The sequence below is a fragment of the Bos taurus genome, chromosome 23 (assembly GCF_002263795.3).
Source record: "Bos taurus isolate L1 Dominette 01449 registration number 42190680 breed Hereford chromosome 23, ARS-UCD2.0, whole genome shotgun sequence".
NCBI lineage: Eukaryota > Metazoa > Chordata > Mammalia > Artiodactyla > Bovidae > Bos > Bos taurus.
The window spans coordinates 12,910,059-12,927,317 of record NC_037350.1 but is presented as its reverse complement, the minus strand read 5'-3'; the positions used below and the strand labels follow the sequence as shown (position 1 = coordinate 12,927,317).

General features: G+C 56.5%; 1 protein-coding gene across 1 annotated transcript in view; it reads right to left on the bottom strand.

Moving 5' to 3' along the window:
- GLP1R (glucagon like peptide 1 receptor) overlaps positions 1-16,730 on the bottom strand; it is a 41,031-nt gene extending 24,301 nt beyond the window's left edge. The window contains exons 1-3 of the mRNA XM_024983855.2: positions 16,597-16,730; positions 8,143-8,239; positions 7,339-7,446 (exon numbers count right to left, since the gene is read on the bottom strand). Of these exons, the coding sequence (XP_024839623.1) occupies positions 7,339-7,446; positions 8,143-8,239; positions 16,597-16,674 (283 nt within the window). The 5' untranslated portion in view covers positions 16,675-16,730. The remainder of the gene's footprint in view (positions 1-7,338; positions 7,447-8,142; positions 8,240-16,596) is intronic.
- Positions 16,731-17,259: the final 529 nt, after the last annotated feature.

Sequence of the window (17,259 nt, the reverse complement as noted above, 5' to 3'; positions counted from 1 at the left end):
TCTTACAGAAAGAAGAAGGTGCTTAGAAAGCAATAACATCAATGTGAAGAAGAGAGGTCACACACAGGCCCAGCAGAATTGAGGGCAGGGTGTCCCTGTGCCCCTCACACCCTGCCTGGGCATCTGGTGCTGGAGCAACTGCCCTGGAAGGCCTCAGTGTCCACCATCCAGGGAGTGGGTTGGCTGGTGGCCCCAAGTTTGCAATGAGGTCACAGTGATAGGGGCTTACTTGTGTCTGAGAGGAAATATAAGTCTGACCCCAGGGCCAGGAGACCAGGGACAAAAGCGGGGAGAGATTTTGCACCGGGGGCGGGGGGTGTCAAGGAGGGGACTAGGGGCCAGAACAAGTTTTAAAAGACTGAAAAGACTTCCCTGGTGGTCCAGTGGTTAAGAATCCGCCTACCAATGCAGGGGACACAGGTTCAACCCCTGGTCCAGGAAGATCCCATGTGCCGGGGAGCAACTAAGCCTCTGTACCACAACTGCTGAGCCCATATGCCACAACTAAGACTCAACACAGCCAAAAATAAATATTTCTTTAATTCTAAAGGAAAAAAGATTTTAAAGACCAGATTCCCCAGGTGTGGGAAGAAGGCTCAGCGTGAGGGAGAGAGGGAGGCCCTGGGTGGCAGCGGCTGCTCAGAAGTTTCCAGGTGAGGCAGCAGTAAGGACAGGTCTGCGCAGGGGGCTAATTAACACGCATGCCTGACAGCAGCATCACCAGCCCAGGTCCACCCACCAGGGCCCAGGAGGGACGCGCCATGGAGGCCGGGGCTGCATTTCCTAGTTCACAAACCGTCAAGCCACCCACTGCTGTCGTATGCCCGACATCTTCACTTTAAGGGCTGGGGCAACCCTCCGCTTACATGGTCAGTCACCTTTAGGGCCTGTCAGTGGGACCCTGGTCCCCTGAGCCAGTCCCCAGCTTGCAGCTCACTCTCCTTTCTCCCACTGCTCTTCAGAGACCCTGAGCAGGGTCCTGATTTAGGAGACAAAGTATCTGGTAATACCGTGGGGCTAAGTCAGCTTTTGGCATCACAGCTTCTAGAAGAACCTGCATTTTAAGAGACGTCCCCGGGGAAGAGAAACAAAAGCCTGAAAAATCAAATGGTGGGACTTCCCTCGGCAGGAGAAGCCCCCGACACAGGATGAACAAATCAAAAAAGGAAAAAGGCAGAGAAGGGGAGGCATCAGGTCTGATTTTAAGCGACTGGATGAGCCCCCGGACGTCTCTTTGATCTGCTGCGTGAGTGCCTAGAATTCTTCCCCAGGGGTTGAGTCATCTGATATGACAGCAACACCAGCCTTCAGGGGTAATGACCCCACAGCACTGATGGAGATCTGGGCTGATTCTACAGGGTGTGAGACTGGTGTCAGAGCCTTCTCTGGAGGCCCGTTTAGATGGGAGGAAGTGGGGAGAGGTGAGGAGGCAGAGGGGCCAGGCAAGGGAGAGGACCCAGCAGTGGAGCCAAAACCATGGAAGTACCACCGACCCAGGACACAGCAGTGTGACCCTAATAACACTCAACTCGCCACAGGGGCACAGGGTCTGGCAGCCAGGAGGCACACAAATGGATGCTTTCCTTCCTCTCTCAAGCCCTCTCGGCAGGCTGCACTGTCACAGAATCAGGTTTTGAGCACCTGCTATACGCCTGACACCTGAGAACATCACAACCACCTTACAAGGTTACGCGCCGAGAATCCCATTTTACAGATGGAGAAACCGAGCCTCTAAGAGGCCAAGTGACTTGCCCAAGATGATCCAGCCAGGGAGTGGCAGAATCAGGATCACAGCCCCTGGCCCTCTGCCTCTGGAGGCCAAAAGGCCAAGAGTCAGCACCGAACTCGCTGCTAACAGTCCACCACGGCCTTGTGCCATTTCTCTGCCCTTCCTCTGGGCCTGGATTCACCAACATTCTGCATCTTCCCAGCAGATCCTCTTGGCAGTGTGGGCCCCCTGCACCCTGCCATTCCTGGGTTCTCTTCTCAGGGCGAACTGGGAGGATGGGGAGGTGGTGGGGAGGTGGTGGGGAGGTGGAATGTGCACAGATGTATGTGTCACTGGCACAGTGTCAAGGGATCGCTGCATCCCTGCAAAGCTCAGTGAGCCTATGCAAATGCGTCTGTCAATTACCCTTCATTAGCAGCAAATATTAAAAGCCAGAACTGTTCCTGGCCCGGCTGTGATCCCCAGGCGCCCATCTTGGCTGGAGATGGGGTGGGTCAGGGCCCAGCCCAGCTTATCAGGCCAGCCTTATCTGGCCCGGGAGCTACTGGTATATCATAACCAGAAGCTTGGCTCTGGTCTTGTCAACACCAGGAGGCAGCCGGCCACGAGCCAGGAAGCCTAGGGAATATTTCATTAAGTCAGACCCTGGTGCTGGAAATAAAACCCCCAATTAAACACTTCCCCTCCCGGAAACTGCAGCAGCGTCCGTAATCAAGCTAACAGCCGCCCTTCCACGTGGATGCGGGCACTCAGGGCTGTTGAGAGGCGCTCATGAATCCATTAGCTCCTGTACCCTGGCAACAGCAGTGGCCAGCATGGACGCCTGGGCCCCCAACTTCCAGGCCGGGATGCCGAGATTCAAAGACGGCAGTCACAGGACCTCCCCAGAGTGCAGGAATGAGGGTCAAAGCCAGGGCTGGAACTAAAGGGGCCGGCTTGGACTCCAGGTGTGGGGCTGTGCTTCACATCAAGGGATAGAGGAAGACCTCAAGCTCAAATCCTGGTTCTGCCCTCAACCAGCTATGGGACCTGGGGCAGACCTCCCTGGGTCTCAGTTTCCTCATCTGTAAAATGGAAACCATGATAACTTCCCAGGTCGGTGGTGTGAAGACTAGAAGTGAAAGCACATGAAATGCCTGGTAGCTGTGTGTGTGTGTGTGTGCGCGTGCGCGCACACGCGCTCAATCATGTCCAACTCTTTGCAACCCCATGGACTGTAGCCCACCAGGCTCCTCTGTCCATGGAACTTTCCAGGCAAGAATACAAGAGTGGGTTGCCATTTCCTTCTCCAGGGGATCTTCCTGACCCAGGGTCGAACCCATGTCTCTTGCGTCTCCTGCACTGGCAGGCGGATTCTTTACCACTAGCGCCACCTGGGTGCCTGGCTGGCCTTCAGAACACAGTCACAGTGAAAGCCCTGCTCCTGCCCAATTCCACCCCTACCCTGGCCCCAATTCTTCAAAAGAGTGCCCTTCACTGGGGCTGGGCTGGAATTTAGAACCCTGCAGCAGCTGAAATCCCTCCAGGACCAGCAGGGGGCCTCGGCTTCCTTCCGCAACCCTGGCCTGCTGCGAAAGCTCCTCCAGGGAGGCACCTGTCAGAGTTACCAAGAATTGTGAGTTATAGGCTATTTTTAAAGCATTTTATGACTCTCCTATAATTAGAACCAAGCTCACAAACAGGTAGGGATCAGGAGAGGGTGCAGCTAATGAGACTGGAATGATTTGTAACAAGCAGCTCAGCTGTTGGCTGGGAAGCGAGGTTGCTGGAGGGCCCTCAGGTGGCAGCAGGCTCTTGGACGCCACTCCAGCCTCTTGGTTTCCAGAGAGAAAATCTTGTGGACACAAGGCATCTCCTCGGGAGCCCTTCCTTCCCTGACTCACCTGCCCCTACCCTTTCCGTGCAATCCCCGGTTCTGAATTAGAGAGGTCTGCGTTCAAGGACTCGGCTGGCATCCCTGGGATGCTGTACAGTTCTGAGTCCCGGCCCCGTCTCCGAGCTGGTGCCTAAACATCCTCCACCCTGGAGGGCCCTCCTCCCCGTCCTCCATCTCCATCCACCTGTTCTTTAAGGCCTGGCCCCAACGACACCTCCCTCTGGAAGCCTTCCTAATGCCACACCCCAGGCAGAAGAGGTGGCTCTGACCTCCCTCGGCACCACTTCCCTGGCTCTTGAGCAACCTCTTCAAGCCCCATGAGAGTCACCCCTTCTCCCCAAAGCCCGCACACTCACACACCTCTAAGGTCTCACTGACATCCCCAGCTCTTAACCCAGACCTGCCCTGGCTAATTGTTTCGAATTATTTCTCGAGTCACTCATTCCTCTGCCCTGCCCTGCACCCCAGAAGGCTGACCCCTGTGGACAGTATCACTTGAGCTCCCGGCCCTCTGCTGGGTTTAGCTAATGGGAGGCACTGGCAGGAGGTAGGAAGACAGTTGGAAAGAGAGGCTAGGGTATTTCTCCCTTGCTCCCTTTCTGCCTTGATTCTGAGGTTCTGGCAGCGGTTTTTGCCTCTCTGTGACCATGGCCCTGTCCTGCTGGTGGCCTCTCCATCTTCATGACCTCCAGCTGTCATGAGGGCACCACAGCCCTGTTCCTGCCCCACTGGGACCTAGGGCTACTAAAGCTTCCCACTCTTTTTTTTTTTTTTTTTAAGCTTCCCACTCTTATAGTCCTGGTGCTTTATGTTCCTTGTTGTTGTTTAATTGCTAAGTTGTGCCTGACTCTGCGATGCCATGAACTGTAGCCCGCCAGGCTCCTCTGTCCATGGGATTTCCTAGGCAAGAACACTGGAGTGGACTGCCATGCCCTCCTCTAGGGGACCTTTCCGATCCAGGGATTGAACCTGCATCTCCTGCATAACAGGCAGATTCTTTACCGCTGAGACACCAGGTTAACCCAGACCAACCTCTGAAGTGGTCCCTCTATCGGGTTCTTTTGAGATTCCCAGCTGAGTGTGTTTTCTCCCAGGACATTGACTAAGATCTGCTCCTCTTTCTTCTTCACGTTCCTAATTCCCACGACGACATTTTCACTTAGGGCACTCCCTTGATTAGCCCAAGAAAGTTTCAGAACTGCCCCCTCTTCATCTCCCATGCCCTGGGAGGGGGTGAGGGAAGCTCCCCGTGCCAGCTCCTGCCAAGGGGACAGCCAGGACAGGCCAGAGACAGCGATTATGTTGCAGGAACCCAGGGTGGGTATCTCTGTGGGTCCTTAACTCAGAGAGAGGGGAGAGGGAGGCAGAGTCTCTGATCCCAAGGGTCAAAAAAGGGAGTGAGTTAGCTTGGTCAAAAAAGGGAGTGAGGCGGGGAGCGGTGGGGTGGAAGCTGGCAGGGGGCCTGTGCAGTGGCTGTTATCTTCATGGAGAAAGCAATAAAACCATGTTCGCTCATAAATGGGCACCACCAGGACCTATTTCCTGCTCAAATAAAATTAAAGGTGATGGATGGAGCCGCGAGCAGCAGGCAGAGCTGGGGGTGGCTTAGTGCTGAGTGATGGGCCCTGTCCTGCGCCTGGCTCCCCGGGGTCTAGAGGGCCAGCCAGCCAGCCAGTCCCAAACCTTTGGGGAGCTGGGAACCTGTGTGTATTGAGGGAAGTGGGGAAGACAAGTCAGGTGGGTGGAAAAAATTGACAGAAACCATTTTTTAGGAATTTGAAATCCTCCTAACACCCCCATCACCTGGCTATATCCCCGCTCCCACATGATGTCCAGAGGCACAGAGAGGTTTAGAAGTTCAGTCAAGCACACACAGCCACTTGGAACAGTGTGAGGCAGAATCATAAGATTTCATCTCCAGGGAGAAGGCAAGCAGTTCACTGCCCTCCTTTGGGGTGGTCCAGCCAGCAGAGGCTCAGGTCGCTCCCCTGTCTCCATGCCCAGACCCACACACACAGGAACACACATGTGCCCGCACACTGGAGGAAGCCTGGTGCAGAAATGACACACGCTTAATCTGAACCAGACTCCTGGGCTGATTCATGGGTCTGCTATTTACTCACTGTGAGAGCTTGGAAAAGTCATTTAGCATCTCTGGGCCTCAGTTTCCTCCTCTGTAAGAGGGGAGAGTCATCGGAGTACTAAATGAGGTATTCTTAGAGTACTTGGAGCCCTGAAAAGTTGTTGTGAGGATTAAATGACTGTAGGTACATAAAGTGCTTATGGAAGAGCTGCACGAAGGGCACTGGGCCGCTCTGTCTCACCCTGGTGCCTGCCTCTTTCCAGCCCAGGCTTTCAGCATGCCCCTCGGGGTGGTTGGGCACAGGAGGGCACAGCAGGAGAGAGAGTCCTCAGGACTCCAGCTGGGGCTTCGTCTGACCTCCATTCCGTGTTCTGTGCTGAAGCTGACGCCGGGCCCTGCCAGGTGCCCAGATGTTCCACTAAGCAGCTGCCTCCTCCAGGAAGCCCACTAGCATCCCACAGCATGACCTTCCTCTCACACCTGCTTCTGGGCCAGTTTCTGCTTGGTCTCAGGCCCCTTCAATGCACTGTCATTAAGAGCACAGGCTGCCTTCAAATCCTGGCCCTGCCATTGACACGTCATCTAGAGTGAGCTGTGTAAACTTTTCTGGGGACTCAGTTCCCCTATCTGTATTACAAGCATACTGCGGGTCATTGTAAGGATTACATGAATACTTGCCTTATAGGGCAGGATGGGGCACAAAGCAGGCACTGAGTAAGTATCACTATTATAAGACAGTATCCTTTCTCCCTTCCTGAGACTGTGAGCTCTCTGAGGCAAGGGTGCTTGTCTCCTGGGACACATGGGGCGGGTGGGGGGTGGGGCACATGGTCTCCCCCTCCAGTCAGAGCTCCCTCTGCAGTCTCTGTAGGTCTCTGCACCCCAAAGCCCCTCTCACCTACCCAATCACACCCTCCCCACCACAAGGGGTCCCCTACAGGCAGGAGTGAGCTGGGGAGGGCCAGAGGAAGGCCTAATCACCACTGCCTGGGTTCCTCTGAGCAATGAATCCCTTGAAAAGTCAGGAGGTGGCTCCAGGGCACTATCAGGTAAGCATTAGTCGCTCAGTCGTGTCCGACTCTTTGCAACCCCATGGACTGCAGCCCGCCAGGCTCCTCTGTCCATGGGATTTTCCAGGTGAGAATACAGGAATGGATTGCCATCCCCTTTTCCAGGGGATCTTCCCAACCCAGGGATTGAAACTGTTTCTCCTGCATTGCAGGCAGATTCTTTACCATCTGAGCCACCAGGGAAGTGGGGCATCTACAAACACATGCATACACACACACAGCAATGACACCTCAAACCACTCCACCCCAAGTACCCAGGAACTGTTCCTGCCTGATCCCTTTCCTGATTACTACATGCAAGCGGGTGCTCACATTTCTTTCTTAAGTCAGAGCCCATGCTTTCCCTATAGACACCTGCCAGTAGAAGCCTCAGGCCCAGGTTATACCTGATACCTCCCCCTACCGCTCCCCATCCCAAGGAAAGGTAGGCAGACCACCATGAGGAGGCCTATAGACCTCCGGGAGTGGGGAGACGGTGTCTCAGTGCAAAGGAAGCAGCAAGCACCCTATGTCAACTCCACCCCCACCCGAGCCTCCTGGACACCGGGGAGGGGAGGTCCATGTGGGGAAGGGGACTCACCGCTGCTGGCCCAGGGTAGGTACCAGGGGCAGCTGACATTCACAAAGGAGCCTGGTGACCCATCCGGCCAGCAGGCATAGTCGTCAAAGGTCCGGTTGCAGAAGAGGTCTGGTGCAGGGGGAAGGCGTTTGAGTCCGAGCCTGGCTGGGGCGCGTTCTGCTTTCCTCCGCTCCCCATTGGGGAGGCTACCCAGCAGAAAGCTCCCTGCCTAGCACGTTCCCACCCAACAGGCACCACTTAGCAGCAGAGGGACTTGAAGCCAAGTACTTAAGGTCTCTGTTTTCTCATCTGTAAAATGGGGTTGACTTCCCAGCCCACAGGGCTGAGCAGGGACAAATAGTGTAGGCAGCAAAGATATCAGAGCATAATAAGTGCTTAATAAACAATCTTCATGGCCTTTTCTGAAATTCTATACCTCCTGTGACCGGGACGGCGCCTTGGTACCTCTCCAGCCCGAGATCACTTCCTCAGGTGACTGGGTCAGGACCACAGGTCAGGAACAGAGGTCTGTCTGGCTTCAATCCTCTATTCTTTAAAACAGCCCACACGAGCCCCCTAGACGTTCATTACTGTAAGTACGTGAGTGGGGCCTTCAGCCCGGGCATAAGCCGGGAGGCGCTGAGGACACAGCACGGAATGGCCTGGTGTCAGCTCCTGGGGGGCCCTGGAGAAGGGCACGGCAGCTACACGGCTGCACCCAAGGCATAGGGCAGATGCGGGTCCTAGAGAGGCAAGGGAGGCCAAGCCAGCTTGGGGGGCCTCCGAAGGCTCTGGGGAGCTGGGTGGGGGCCCCCCTGCTCTCACCTGCGGCCGGGGGCGGGGCCTCGGTCAGGAAGCGCTGGCATTGGCGTCGGTACTCTCGCCATTTCTGCACGGTCTCCGAGAGGGACACGGTGGCACCCTGGGGAGAAGAGAGAAAAAGGGGCCCCTTGGGTCCAATTCAAGTCTATTTTACCCTCTGCCCCCACATACTTGGTTTCTTGATCTTTAGGGGATCTTAGGGCCCCAAACCCCACAGGCTTTGGCCATCTTTGCAAGGGGGTGACAACGCAATGAGGAGCTCCAGTGGATGCTTTTACATCTTTATGCCTCCCAGAGCATACCTTGCTGCTAAGTCGCATCAGTCGTGTCTGACTCTGTGCGACCCCATGGACTGCTGCCTACCGGGCTCCTCTGTCCATGGGATTTTCCAGGCAAGAGTACGAGAGTGGGTCACCAGTGCCTTCTCCTTGCATACCTTGAGGTGTAGTAAATGTCCAACCCATGGCTACTGAAAGGATGCTGTTGGGGTGAGTGAAGGAGGGGGAGTGTCTCATTCATGGTTTCATCTGCCCCCACCCAGCAGAGATTTCCTGAGGGCCCTGGGGTTCGTGACTGCCACGGGCTCCTTTCCAGTGCCCAGTCAACCTGCCTGTGAAGTTCTCACACTTTCATCCACCATTCTAGAAGGGGACATGCAGGCTCAGAGTGGGAGAGGGGCTCAGTCAAGGTCACACAGCACTCCAAGGAGCAGAGCTAAGGTTAGGACCAGGAGCCTCCCAGATCAGTGACTGTTGGAGCAGTGGATGATGTGGGCTGCGGTGGGATTCAATGCTGCAGACCCTGGTACTATTTCCCACTACTACAGGGGTCCCCAGCCTCTGGGACCTGATGCCTGATGATCGGAGGTAGACCTGATGTAATAATAGAAATAAAGTGCACAGTAATTGTAACACATCTGAATCATCCTGAAACCATTCCCCCAACCCCCAGTCCATGGAAAAACTGTCTTCCACAAAACCGGTCCCTTGTGCCAAAAAGGGCCCTGCTCTAACGTCCCTCCTACAAAATGCAACCATGTTATGTGGGAGGTCAACACAAGCCTGCACTGTCTCCTTCTAGCACAACATGGGTCAAACATCAGCCCAGCCCAGCTCTATCAACTGGAGAAGGAGAAGTCTTGAGGACATGGGGTAAAGGGGTCAGAAAAGTTCCAGGACACAGAGATTAGGCCTGCATTGGGAGGGGCCCCCCTATCTGTGAGCAGGGGGATAAGAAGCTCCACTTTCAGATAAGGTAACACAACTGGCTTTTAGACAGACCCAAGCAGATGCACCCAAGAGAGAATTATCCATTCCCAGACACTGTAGTGTACTTCCTTTACATATGTCTTGGGACTATGTTTCTTTTTTATTTGTATTTTTTCCTGAACAGGCTGAAGATTCTAAATATTCCTCACTTAGAGGCTGCAGACACACAAATGACCAGGGAGCCCCTTGGATAAAATTTAGGACCTATACATAATTTAAAACAAAATTTCACTTTTTAAAATCACAACAATAAGCATTTGTGCTGAAATTAAAACAGCTTCCTTTGGGGAGCTTGCATCCTTGACTGGTGGTGCCCTAAGCACACTGGATCTGGTGTCTGGGTAATCTTGCCCAGATTTAAGCTGAGTTGTGGTTTGTAACAGGGGTCCCCAGTTTCTGAGATCTAATGCCTGATGATCTGAGGTGGAGTTAATGTAATAATAATACAAATAAAGTGCACAATAAATATAATGCACTTGTGGGTGTGTTAAGTCGCTTCAGTCATGTCCGACTCTTTGCAACCCTATGGACAAGATCCTCTGTCCATGGGATTCTCCAGGCAAGAATCCTGGAGTGGGTTGCAGCGCCCTCCTCCAGGGGAGCCTTTCCGACCCAGGGATAGAACTCCAATCTCTTATATCTCCTGCACTGGCAGGCAGTTTCTTTACCACTAGCGCCACCTGGGAAGCTTGAGTCATCCCAAAACCATCCCCCCACCGCGGTAAAACTGTCTTCCACAAAACCAGTTCCTGGTACCAAAGAGGTTGGGGACCGCTGGTTTATGAGACACTTCCCATAAAGACATAGGTTGTCTTGGGCTCATCCCTGGCTGCCTAGGAAGCCCTGGGCAAGGGGGGAAACAAGCTTGCTTGAGCCCCAGCCACACTCTTAGAGTAAGTGTGCTGAGACCACAGGGGGAGATACCTAAGAGACAGTCCTCTTCTGAGGGCAAAGGTCAAGTGTATTTGTTATTAAAAAAAAAAAAGAACAAGAAATCAAACCCAACAGCAAAGGCAGTATCACGATTTTAGCTACAACTGAGGGGTCCAAACAGTTTTCACTAAAGCCAGTCCTGGTGGATCAAACCCCCAGACTCACTTTCCTTCTCCTCCTGCACCTGAAAATGGCAGCTGCTGGTGGTTGGGGCAGGGAGACTGGGAAGAAATCCCACTCCATCTCTCTTTCCAGGAGGAAAGCAGGCGGGAAGCAAGGTCACTGCTGGGAACTGGGGCAGAAGGTGTGTCAGGGCCAGGGAGTGAGAACGAGGAAGCTCATGGAAGCCAGAAGTCTGGGGGTGGAGGTGGGGAGTGGGGTTAAAGGGTAAGGACAACACCAGGAAGGCCAGGCTGGCCACCAACCTCCAGGGGACTTGGAGGCAGAGGCAGCCCTGTCACTTGCTCCGAGCAGAGCTTTGGACAAGAAACTATCTTCAGACTGGCGCTCCCTGAGGCGGGGCTGTCTCCTCTCAGACGGGCTCCCTGAGGCGGGGCTGTGTCTCCCCTCAGATGGGGCTCCCTGAGGCAGGGCTGTGTCTCCCCTCAGACTGGGGCTCCCTGAGGCGGGGCTGTGTCTCCCCTCAGACTGGGGTTTCCTGAGGCAGGGCTGTGTCTCCCCTCAGACTGGGGCTCCCTGAGGCGGGGCTGTGTCTCCCCTCAGACTGGGGCTCCCTGAGGCGGGGCTGTGTCTCCCCTCAGACTGGGGCTCCCTGAGGCGGGGCTGTGTCTCCCCTCAGACTGGGGCTCCCCAAGGGCAGGGCTGTGTCTCCCCTCAGACTGGGGCTCCCTGAGGCGGGGCTGTGTCTCCCCTCAGACTGGGGCTCCCTGAGGCAGGGCTGTGTCTCCCCTCAGACGGAGCTCCCTGAGGACGGGGCTATGTGTCCCCTCAAGCTGGGGCTCCTTGAGAACAGGGGCTGGGTCGCCCCCTCAGATAGAGGGCTTCCTGACAACAGGGTTCGCTGCCATCTTCCTGCACCAGTTGAAGTTCTCCAAATACTGCTCACTTCCGCCCCACCTCTCCCCAGTCAAACACACAAACTACCAGACCTCTGGCCTCTCCCCACCTGGTGTTTATGGAAGTAATACTGTGCCAGGCTCTGGGTGGCAGGTCTGACGGAGGGACATGGGGAACACAAAGATGAGGGCAGAGCCCGTGCCTGAGAGAATCCGCAGGCTCCTCGGGGGTGGGTTGGGGACAAATGCTGTTCAGGACACAGCAGAGAAGGTAGGTGACACTGCTCAGGTTGCGGCAGAACTTGGTGCAGACCTAAGAGTTCTGGGGGGGTCAGGGGGCCCTCTGGGAGCTGTGAGCGGGGGTTAAGCAGGGAATCTGTGGGGAGAGATTGGACCCAGCAAGGGCAGAGGGTGGGCATTTCAGCAGGGGGGCCTGGCCGAAACAAAGCGGCAGAGATGGGGACACTACAGCTCCAGGGAGCAAGCTGAGGACGGCTACGGACCGCTGTTCAGAATCTTCTCAGGACCGGGGGCAGCTGGGAGGCTCTGGCCTGGAACAAGGCTGAGGTTAATCGGTGCGGCCAGGCCCGGGGCCCAGGGGAGCACGGTTACACGGAGATGCGTGAATAGACCTGGCTTTGGGCGCAGAGCCAGGGCTGACCCTGGCTCTCTCATATATTGATTTTCTGACCTTGTCCAAGGGTTTTAACTTCCAGCCTGAGCTCACACCTGCACAGACTGGAAATAACCAAAGTCCCTCCCTCCTCATGAGCATTAAGTGAGTTGATGCTAAAGGGCCCCGGTACTTGGAAAACTCAGTCAACAACAGCTGTCCTGGATTTCTGCTGTTGATGGGAGAAAGCAAAGCGTGGTCCAGGCAGCCAGGCTTCCTGGGGAGTCAGGGTCCTACCCCTCCTTCATTTCTAGGATCAACAAACTTCTGGCAGGAGGAAACTAACATATTTTCATGCCAAGGACCGACCATTCAGCTTAATTCGTGGCATCTTCCAGCTGCAAACGTAGCCAATAGCAAAGCCTCCGTGCCTTCCAGCAAGCAGTGAACTGCGAGGAGGGGCCTGGCCCTGCCCACTGCGCCCCCCCACCCCCGCCCCGCCCCACCTACCCCATTTCATCCCCCTTAGATGTGAGGTCCTGCCCCAGGCCTGGAGACGAGGGGCTGCGGGGCTGGGTGGTGGAGAGGATTCAGTGATGGAAGCCCTGCCCCTCACAGGCTGCAGAGCTGGCTGGAGATCGGGGCACTTGACGGGCCTGGGTGAGGGCAGGCCGGCAGTTTTTAGAATCAGGACTCACCAGGTATTATGGGCACTCTCTGCATGGGGGTGAAGGCAAATGGGGGCAATGCCTGGGGTGGAGGTCACAGTAAGGAGGGGGCATCTCTCAGACTGAAGAGTTTAGGGAGGAAACAAGAGGTGAGAACGAAGAGGCCAGGAGGGAGCACTGGACAGACAGTCACAGGTCCTGGGCATAAATCCCAGTAGTCTGTTAATGTGGGACTGATGGGACAAATGTTAACCTTCTCGGGCCTCAATTTCCTCATCTGTAAAATGGGCACATCACTGTTCTCTAAGAATTCCAGGACAGTTCCAGCAAGATAAAGTAGTGAAAAGCTTTAGGAGTTATCCAGCCCTGTATGAATGGGCAGTGTTCTAAGGAGGAAGAGCAGGGAGAGAAGGACGTGGAGCGGGTGGTTGCTCTCGAGGTGAGGGACTTTCCAACACCCTGGGAGGGCACACCTCCAAACATTGGCTGCTAACCTGAAGAATTCCTCCTACAGCTTCATGTCTCAGTATGAATAAGTGCATCAGATTCTTTCCTTCTCTGGGAACATTTTTGACTGAAGGGAAGGAGGAAAGACAGGCCTCTGAGGTGGGGAAAATGAGAGAGGGAAAAGAGGGCTCCGGTGACAACTCTGGGGTCTACCAGCTGGCGCAGCCCTGCGTCTTCCCCAAGGCAGGACCCGGCCTCATCTTCTCTGCCTGACTTCCAGAGCTCAGCCATCACCGACGGCCTCTGAGATCTGCAGGGGTGGGGCTGCTGGTCCCTGCGCTCTTGGCCCCATTTCTTTTTCCTTAAAGACTCCAGATGCATGAGCAGAAGGGCAGGGCAGGGAAGACCATACACACATTCTCACATGCACAGACCCCTCCCAGGGACACTCTGCCACACACGTTATCACACATGCCGTGGAGCACATGCTTACACACTAAGACATGACAGAGTCTCTCTCCCACACACGAACACACAGATGGTCAGGTACACACACAGAGACCCCTTGGCTGACATATACTCAGTCACACTGTCGCACACATAGATACAGAGGAAGAGTCACACGTTCTGTCACAAGCACACTATTTCTCACCCACACACGGACACACACTGACAGACACCCATTAACACTCTAAGAGGTCTGTCATACACACACACACACCCCTCCCCACAGATGCAGTATCACACTTGGAGTCACACATGCACACCGTCAGATACACAATGACACACTGAGATGTTTCAGACACGGACTCACAGGCAGGAAGTCACAGAAGGTCACGTGAGTGCAGAGGAGAAACAGGGGTTCATACAACCCCTTTCCCCCGTCCCTCTCTTTATGTCTCTGTCTCCTTCTCTGTCTCTGTGTATCTCTGTATCTCCTCATCTCTCACACACAGGGAGGAACCTACTCAGGGGCAGCCTTCCGCTAAGGAAGAGCCTACTTCTCCTCACAGCCAGGCATCTGAGGGCAGGATGTGGTTTCTTGGTATCTCCTGCTCTGATCCCCACTGGAGTCCGAGTCTGGGAGGGAGTCCAGCTCAATAATGAAGTTGCACGCTGACCGTGGTGTCCTCTGGACTCCCTCCACCCTTCACTAGAGGGGCCCCCACCTCCAGCCCTCTTCCACCACCCTGGAGAAGGCTTCCAGATGTCCGAGGACAAGAGGGTCAGAGGCCCTGAATGACTAAAGCTGACGTCACGGGATGCCAGTGTCTCAATCTGCTCCAGAACTCCCACGTGGCAGGGCTCGTGACCCTTATTTACAGATGAGGAAACTGAGGTTCTGTTCGCAATGGTCAGGAATATTTGAACCTGGTCTTAGCTGGCTCTAATTTGGGTGTCAAAGGCTTGCCCTCAGTAGACCAGCTCCCTCACAGGGGTTTTGGGGAGGAAAGGAATAGGGGAGGGGGTGGTCCTTCCCAGCAACAATGGAGTGGCCTAGGTCCCCTTCTTCAGAGGTCAATTCGACCACCCCCTCTGCCTGTACCCCCTCCAGCCTGGCCAGCCTGACTGTGGGTAGCTCACTCGGTTTTCCCTTTAGTCCCGCCTGGATGGGCAGGTATTAGGCACCAGCCCAGCCCTGCACCCCTTTCTCCTCTCTGCTGCTGGTCTGCTGGATTCACTTTATACAGGGAACCCTCCTTTTCTGAGATTTATCCCCCCAGCAGGGACATGGAGGGAGCAACTTAGTCTTGCTGATCTCATGAACAGAAAATAGAAGGCAAAATCCACCAGTGTTTATAGAGTCTTACACGCAGGATGAGTTGTGTCGCAATTACTGCAGTCTGACCTCCAAGCTTGTCACTCAGACCTCCGCGGGCCAGGAATGCTCAAAGCAGGGGCACCCCCCGAAACTCCCCTTCTCTGCTCGGAGCCTGGCTCACCCTGCCCTTCTCTGTGTCCCTAGGTCTAGAGATATGGCCCCAGGATATTGGGCTTTTACCCTTAGCCAAAGGCTGAAGAATGAGGGGATTAGAAGAGGGGGGGTTCAAGAAGCCCCACTCCTCTGGGCAAAGGAACTTTGGGGAGAAAACATGTGGCTTCCACAACCTCTCTTTTTTGCTTAATCTGCAAACTTGGCCTGGAGCAGGATGGGACCAGGCACCAGAGCCTCCCACCCCGACCCTGTCCCAGCCCAAGGAGGAGGAGGAGGGGGAGGAAGAAGTGGGGGAGGAGGAGGAGGGGGAGAGGAGGAGGGGGAAGAGGTAAAGGTAAGCCAGAGCAGTCTGCAGTCCTGGCTCAGGAAAGATCCCAGGCATACCAGGGAAGCCATTGTGCGGCAAGGGCAGGAGTTGGGCTGGTGAACAGGGAGAGGGAGGGAATGAGTCTCGGAAAAACACGGGGGCTGAGGAAGAGCTGGCACCTTAGCTGGGAGACGCATCTGTCGACATCTGGATTCTCAACCAAGGATGGAGTCGGCCCTCACCCAAGCCCCTCCTCCTCCTGCCTCCCACCTGGAACAAATTCCAAGGCCTGTACAGGTCCCCTCCCCAAAGCTTCAGGTCTCGGGGTAAGAGTGGGAGGTCACAGGGAAACACAGCCCCCTGACACAGGACAGGCCACCCAAGCCTGCACCTCCTCTCTGTTCAAGCGTCTCACAGCGTTTCTGGACAACTCCCCTCTCCTAAGGCAGGCTGACACAGCCCCCAGCCCAGGAGCCTGGAGGCAGCAAGGGGTCCCCCGGGGTCAGCTCTCCAAGGGCGTGGGGAGGCCAAGGTGTCTCTGAGCATCCCAGTATGAGCTCTGGTGCTTGCTGACCACCAAGGGGGTCAAGCTGGTGGTGTCAGATGAGTGTGTGTGGAGGGTGCTGCCTGCTTCCAGAGGAACAGGGAGCCTTTTCGGTGTTTGCCTTGGGGCTGGGGAGCCGATGTGGCTCTCAGGTTCCCTCTGGGAGGTCAGGAGGAAGGACAGCAAGCTGCCACTGCAGGGTCCCTGGGGCTGTGAGTCATAGGCTGTGCCGGGGGGCTGCTGGTGGAAGAGAGTGGAGCTGGGGGTCCACACCCTGGTCTCTCTGCCTTCCCGGAGGGTCTCCCATGGCGAGCAGTGGCGGGTTGGGGCACAGACACGGCAGGAAAGGGTCTGGGGCAGAGTGGGAGAGGGCAGCTCGGGCTGCAGCCGAGCCACTGGTAGGGGTTTGGGGGAGACGGAGTTGGGAAAGTGGTCCGGGGAGATGCCGGGCGCAGAAGTCTGCGCAGGGCGGCCGCGGGACAGCCGGTGGCCCGGCCAAGGGGCCCCGGCGGCCAGGAAGACGGGCGCCTGGCCGGGGCTAGGGGAGCCGTCCGCCGTCCGAGTCCCCACCTCGGCCACCCAGCCCGGGGCACTCCACTGTCCTAGGCCCCGCTCTCCCGAGGCTTGGGTCCCCGCCGCCCGCGGAGTTTCGCTCAAGTCCGGGACGCCTGGCCCGCCGCAGCCCGCACCGCCGCCAACCCCGCCCCGGGGCCCGCGGTTCTCACCTGGGGGCGGGGGCCGGCCCTGCCCACCGCCCCGAGCAGCAGCAGCGCCAGGCGGAGCGGCCCCGGGGCGCCGGCCATGGCGGGGCGCTCAGCACTGGGCCATCGCTGCCACCTGCGGCACGGCGCGCACCACTGAGCCCCGGCCGCGCGGGCGGGCGCGGGGGAGGAGCCGGCGCGGGGCCGCCCCGCCCGCAGGAGGGGCCGGGCGGGTCCTGGCTTTCCAACCCGGGCCGCAGAGGCCCCCCGGCCGGTCCTTCTCCCGCGGGAGGTCCCGGGCACTGCGCTCCGGGCCGGCGCGCTCGGGTTCGGGGCGCGCAGGAGCCGGGCCGTCCTCATCCCGCACCCGGACCACCTTCCGGATCCCTCTGCTAAGGAAAGCCAAACCGCCCCCAAGCTGTCCAGGGTACCCCAAAGGGAACTGGGGCCGGAGAAGCGCACGGGACTTGGCCAAGGTCACACCTTCCGTCAGACCCCTTCCGGAAAGTGTAACCCCAAAAGCTGCGAGTGGCTAGGAAGACAGATCCACCCGGAGGGGTTACCCCGTCCCCAAGTCCTCCCCTTCTCGAGTTCTGTCCCGAAGGCGGCCCTGGGACAACCAAGGTTGAGGGGACAATGACAAACGATCTATGGAGCCCTGCGGGTGGGGAGGGTCTAGAGGCTCAC